This window comes from Chaetura pelagica, unplaced genomic scaffold (genome assembly GCF_000747805.2).
Source record: "Chaetura pelagica isolate M959 unplaced genomic scaffold, ChaPel_1.0 scaffold221, whole genome shotgun sequence".
Lineage (NCBI taxonomy): Eukaryota > Metazoa > Chordata > Aves > Apodiformes > Apodidae > Chaetura > Chaetura pelagica.
Genome location: NW_009952533.1, coordinates 6842940 through 6849612, shown reverse-complemented (window position 1 = coordinate 6849612; position 6673 = coordinate 6842940). Strand labels below are relative to the sequence as shown.

General features: G+C 44.8%; 1 protein-coding gene across 1 annotated transcript in view; it reads left to right on the top strand.

Moving 5' to 3' along the window:
• The first annotated feature begins 6329 nt into the window (after positions 1-6329).
• MAML3 (mastermind-like 3 (Drosophila)) overlaps positions 6330-6673 on the top strand; it is a 99291-nt gene continuing 98947 nt past the window's right edge. The window contains exon 1 of the mRNA XM_010008991.1: positions 6330-6458. Within this exon, the coding sequence (XP_010007293.1) occupies positions 6330-6458 (129 nt within the window). The remainder of the gene's footprint in view (positions 6459-6673) is intronic.

Genomic DNA, 6673 nt, shown 5'->3' with positions numbered 1-6673 from the left:
TGACATGATGACAGCACTTCATCCATGAAATAATTTGTGCTTTAAAGTCCAGTTAAACTTACCAATAATTATATGTTGAGAAAATTAATTGCATCCGTTGCTTGTGTTTACTCAACAGCTTCCCCAGGGACCCTGCATGCCAAATCACCACAGAAGTGTGTCATTTAGTGTTTTTTGCATTCAAATTTAAGTTGGAATTGTGCAGAGGGAGAGACAGAAACTATGAAAGAAAAGTATTTTAAAAGCAAACTGGAATTGATATGATACATGCACTTTGCTTCAGAAGGATCAGGCTTTTTTCCCTGGTCTGATCTAGACACATACAATTTCAGCAGTGTAGTTGGTATTTTTTGTATTTTTCTGTTTTTATACAGATTTTTTTACTCCTGCATCTCTTTCTAGCTAGGCATTCTCCACAGTGTTCATTTTTACAGTAGAAAATGTGTTTCTGGCAGTAGTGCAACAGGGTGTTTTAAAAGACTGCAGTAAAGATCAGTGAAGATGTACATGCTTATCTTTTTTATTTTGATGGAATTAATGCATATAAAGCTGGAAGTCCTCTCATTTCAGGACCTAAGCAAAAGAAGTAAAGACTTCTTTCATCTGTGATGAAAATACATGTGGTCAAGCAGAGTTGAGCCATGGGAGAAGCTATCTCTATCTGTCTCTACAGAAATATGTCCCCTTCCCTTCTCCTATTCATTCCTCTCTCAAGGCTCTGATGAAAGCTCATGCCAGTTCTGGCTTTTCTTGAGCTGTTTTAGCACACATCAGCATCCTCACTCAGCTGACTGAGGGCAGGTGGAGTCATAGCGTTTGCCTGGTTTGACTTCACCAGGGCTGTGTCTGTTTTTCTCTCATCCAGTGCCTTTTTTGTTACCCTTCTTCACTGTTCTCAGCTTGACCTCCCAGCATGATTCAGTTCTCACTGGTGGCTGGGAGCCTGACAGCTGGCCGGGGCAGGCGGCTCTGGCAAGGGCTCTGCACTGCCTGCTTAGCATCCAGGCAGCAGCTACTCTTTGCTCTCTCTGCCCAAGAGAGCAACCCTTCCTGTCCAACAAGCACAGCTAAAATGCAACGAGGCAGATAGTTTTTTTTTTCGCTGTTGGCTCTTTCAGGTTTAACTGGTGCCTTGAGCATCTTTTACTTCTTAGAGTTGACGGGAGTCCATTTGTGCTTCTGAGGACCCCAACATAAGAAGGACATTGACCTGTTGGAGTGAGTCCAGAAGAGGGCCACAGAGGTGATCAGAGGGCTGGAGCATCTCTCCTCTGAAGACAGTCTGAGAGAGTTGGGGTTCTTCAGCCTGGAGAAGAAAAGGCTCTAGAGAGACCTCATAGCAGCCTTCCAGTACCTGAAGGGGCTGCAGGAAAGCTGGGGAGGGATTTTTTACAAGTGCATGTAGGGATAGGACAAGGGGGAATGGCTTTAAGATGAAGGAGGGTAGATTTGGATTAGATATTAGGAATAAATTATTTTCTGTGTGAGTGGTAGAGGTGAGACACTGGCACAGGTTGCCCAGGGGTGCTGTGGGTGCTGCATCCCTGGAAGTGTTCAAGGGCAGGTTGGATGGGGCTTTGAGCAACATGGCCTAGTGGGAGGTGTCCCTGCCCATGCATGAGGGCTGGGAATATATGATCTTTCTTGTCCCTTCCATCCCTTCTATGATTTTATGGCTAATTGCAAAAACAAGGGCAATGACAGTCTCCAGCAGCCCTTAGCAGCTTCAGTAAAAGCAAAGGTTCAACCTCCTTCATGAGGCAGAGGTTACTCTGTGAGCCTGCAGAACTGAACAGGTTACAGGTTAGGTTGGCAGATTGAGTTTTTACCAACTTCAAACAGATTTCATATGTGAATTTCCTGCATGTTTGAAACATTGCCCTGGCCAACAAGAACTGGCCAAGCAGACCCAGCATGGAAGAGCACAGCATGTGCTTTAAGTGAGCAGTTGTGATCCAAAATCAATTTGCTATGTCAGGCTTCATCCTGTGAGTTAGCAGGGTTGGTGCAGTGCTTTCAGCAGTGCAAAGAAATTTGAGTAGTAGGGGAATGGTTTTGATCCACAAAATTATTTCATTTGTTGGAAGCAGTGGTATGTAACCCACCTCAGCTTTGCTTGGCCACTTGTCTGAGATCATCTCTAACTCAGCTTTTGGAAGGCTGTCCTGCACTCCCTGCCACCTCTGTGTGACACCTGCCACTAGTGTCATTAAGAGGCTAGGGTGGGGCTGATGGGCTTCATACAGTGTTCACAGGATGTGATTGTACCTTAAGCAGTGATGCTCTTTGGCTCTGTTGGCTTTTGGATGGCAGCCTCAGAAATGCTACAGAAAGGACAGATGGACATGAAATGAGAAATCTTTTCAAATGTTGAAACTGAATTGCTGGCATGTAAATAGCAATACTGATTATTCCATATTGATCTAAGATGAAGTGGTTGTGGCCATTACATCTTTCCTTAGGAGAGCTGTCACATCAGATCAAATTGCTTGGTGTCACAGCAACCCCTGGGACACTCGCAAAGTTGTTGATAGGATCTGAGTGCAGACAAGAAGTTAAGGAGCAAACTTGACTCAGTCACTGGGGTGCAGGCTGGAAATGACTGAATTGGGGTGGTGAAGCCCACCTGAACACGGATGGCTGGTGGGCCAGACTGTGATTCAACATGAGGAATGGAAAAGATCAATTTATTATATTTTTTTTTAACAGAAAGAATCACAGGAGAGCAGTGTGCAGAATATGATAACTCAAGTGTTTTTTGTAAACATGCATGTTCTCTGAGGTAAATGAACTTTTGGCTTTGGCTGGTTTCTCTGCTTTCCCACGGGGAGCAAAGATGGCTATGAAACAAGGCACATCCTGGCACAGCTGGGTAGCAAGCGTGACCATCCTCCCACAGTCATCACCCTTGCCTCTTACTGAAGTGGCTGGAGCTGCCTTAGCAACAGAAAAGGCAGCAGCAATGTGTGTGCTGTGTATCTGGTGCATGACAGCACCTGGAAATGTGACCCCAGCCTCCTTGTCTGCGGGCTCATAGATCATCTGGCCAGAGTGGAAGCAGACCTGTGTTAGCCTGTGAATCGTGCTCAGCCTCTACAGGCAGAAAGAGAATTTAGCCTTTCAGCTTCCTTCCCCGCCTCCCCTCACCCTTATGTTTTGGTTTTGTTTTTTTAAAAGAGCAATGAAGGGACTAAGCTGCCACCACAGCCCTGGTCACTCCCCGTGGATGACTGGAGCAGCCACCCACCAATGGTGGAGGATGGGCTGGCGAGTGGCTCAGTGTTGCTATAACAACAGCATCTCAGTCTCATTTCTTTTGAAAAATGAATTGCTGCTGTTGGGATGAAGGGGAGCAGCTTCTCCCCGCAGATGAAAGCCCTGCTGGCAGCTTCAGTGCTCTCCTGTTTATGTATCTGGTCTGTCATAGCACGTCTGAGCAGCTCCACCAAAAATTTCAGGAGGGTTTGGATTAGACCATTTGGGTCCATGTGTATCTGCATGTTTGTGTGCACAGCCTGTCTCCCCCACTTCTCATCTAGTCAAGAGTCATTCAAAAGTCAGCCCACCAAAGTTTGGCCTTTTCTGGCTCTGCAACTACGGTTTCTCCAAAGGCATAGAAAGAAGAGCAAGTCCTGCTTCACCCTCTTCTGCTTTGGGGTAGAAGCCTGCTGTGAAATGCAGCAGGTCCATTGGCTGGATTTTTTTTGTGTGAATAAAACTAAAGACCTGTGAAACTGACAATGGTTTTATTTTCTTTTAATATTTTTGTTTTAATATTTTCCTTTTATTTTATGGATCAAGAGTCTTCTGGTCCTAGACATAAATGTCTAAGCTGCTGCTAATATCTTTATGATGCATACTGTAAATCACATGCACACAGTCTATACTGCTTAGAAGGAGAGGGAAGACATTTTACAGGAGAATACTATATTTCAGATATAGTTTTTACAGAAGGAAGGAGAAATGCTGGGATTTTAGTTCTAAGGCACTGAGAAGTCTTGGTGGTGGTGCTAAAGTTTGCCAGAGTATGGTCAGTGTATGGTGTTAAAGCCATCTAATAGTTGATGTGGTGATTGGGAATGAAAAACATATATAAAAATGAATGTTTGCATTGAAATAATTAGGTAAGAATATTTCGGTGTTGTACCTCAAAAAGAAGAAATGCATCTATTTTTACATCTCCTAACTCCTCCAAAATGCTAGAGCCAAGGTGCTTCCCCACCTGCAAAGTTGTGTCCAACACATTGCCTTCACATAAACCTTTCATGTTATGTTTCTGTCTATTTATTCCATAATCAAAGAGAAGAAAAATATTAGTTGTTGTTTGTTGGGGTTTTTTTCTAGTGCTGTTACCCTCCCCAAATCCTAAAACCTATGAAGGAGAATTAAGTGGAGCTACAAACTTAGAATAAGCTTGATTTTGTTTTCATTTGCAACAAGGCACAATTTATGTACATTTGATATTTGATGGAAAATAGTTTCCATATTAAAGCTATCTTTTGTTGTAATGCATGATAAACATTATTTTCAATATTTATGTACTGGGCCTGCTTTTGCTTTCACTAAAGTCACTGTATGCTTGTACAGGAGGACATCCAAGTTGCAGCATGTAACGAAATCTTTAGGAGCTGATGTTTCTAGGGCTGCTTTTTTGCCACAAGATAGTTTTGATTCTTTTGGTATATGTTCATGTACAAATAAGGTGATGGATTCAGGATAAATTAGTAAATGATGTGAAACCTGAAAGCGTGAAACTACGTGAAAGCCTATCACTCTTACCAAATTTCTGTAAGGGATACCTTCAAACTCCTGTGAAATGTCTGGAGCCAGTTCTTTTGCATTTCTCAGAAGATAACCACTCTTCCTAATCCCTGACTTGTCATTAAAACAAATTAAGGTTTTTTTTTCCCATCTCTTATATTAACTTTTCTGCACAGCTAGAAGACTATTGCCACATCCTTTGGTATGTCTATGAGGAGAGGCTAAGGGAATTGGAATTGTTTAGTTTGGAGGAGGCTGAGGGGAGACCTTATTGCTCTCTACAACTACCTGAAAAGAGGTTGTGGTGAGGTGGGTGTTGGCCTCTTCCCCCTGGTAAATAATGATAGGACTAGAGGAAACGGCCTGAAGTTGCTCCAGGGGAGTTTCAGACTAGATAGTAGGAAAAATTTCTTTACTGAAGGAATAGTCAGGCACTGGAACAGGCTGCTGTGGGAGGTGGTGGAGTCACCATCCCTGGAGGTATTAAAAAGCACTTCAGGACATACTCTAGTGGGCATGGTGGATCTTGCTGTGTTGTTTCGTGGTTTGGTGTGGTTGTTTGGGGGGGTTGTTTGGTTTGGTTTTGTTTGGGTTTTATTCTCCTGGGAGGCTGATTGGGCTCAGATCTTTTCAAAACATAATGATTCTGTGATTCTGTCTGTTCTTACTTTAGCCCAGCATTTGGCCAATATGAACTTGGGGCAAAGGGCCATTGCAAGTTTTGCACATTTCTTCCAACCATGCTTTTGTGTGTGTGTGTGCCCATTGAACTTGATTTCGAGTCACTTGTCGTTCAGTGATTATTTCTCTGATGTGGAAGGCAAAGAGGGATCGTGACTTTGTACTGAAGGAGCTTTGGAGTTGACATGGGTGATTCCAGCTGTAAATTGCGTGAGTGGCCCATGAGGGGCACTATTTAAATACGCTATTTTAAGTCATTATATCAACTATGTTACTGACAACTTGCCCTTGAGGCCAGATAGGCTTGCTCTTTTCTTGCTCTGAAGAAAGAAAGGAAACTTGGAAGCAACTGCTTCCGTACTTGTGAAGTGGTGCCATTACCACATCCGTATTGTCCTTTCCTCGTCTCTGGGATCTGAACCAGGGTTATATAAAGAGCAGTGACACAAGCTCGGTGTCTCAGCTGTAGTCTTTTGCCACATGCCAGTTGCACTGGTCAAAAAGCAGCAGGGAGCTGTAATGCCATACAGTGGTGTTAAGCTTAGCATAGGTTTTTAGTGGAGGGAAGCAGGGGAGGTGAGAGCCATATCATAAGCCTCCTTGTGGGATCTGATTTTTCTCTTTTACACTGGTCCTGGATGTTGACTTACCTTCCACGTCACTGTTAACTGGCACAGATAAGGCAGTTACCACCCCTGTGCAAGCACCTCTTCCTGCTGCAGAGAGATGAAAGGCCATGCATGTGCTGCGGGGCTCCGAGCTCCACCACCCAGTCTGCTCCTGAGCATGGCTGATTAATGTGACTGTGCAAGGCTGTTACCCAGACAGTGGCAGTGTGATGTGTGCTGCCACGTGCAGGACCTCATCCCTGGCCATCTGTGGAACTCATGGGGGCAAGAGCTGCTGTGCAGTTCTGTGAGGGGAGAGGAGTGGGCATCGAGGAACAGGGACTCCACGCAAGCATTGGAGGGGCCCAAAACATGCTCACAGCCTTTGTGATCCCTGCCTTGCTGCAGGTGGGGTCCCCGTCACAACCTGTGGCACAGGGAGAGGAACTTCCCAGTGTAAACCACTGGCATTGCTGTTCCCTGACCCCCAACCAGGGGTGGAGGAGGACATGGGCCAAGGAGCTGTCTGAGTATCTGACACCAGTGGAGGAGACTGGCTAAGTAGTGGTTGACACGGCAGAGGCTGCGGGCGTGGAAGCAGCACTCTCCCCGGCGCACCTCAT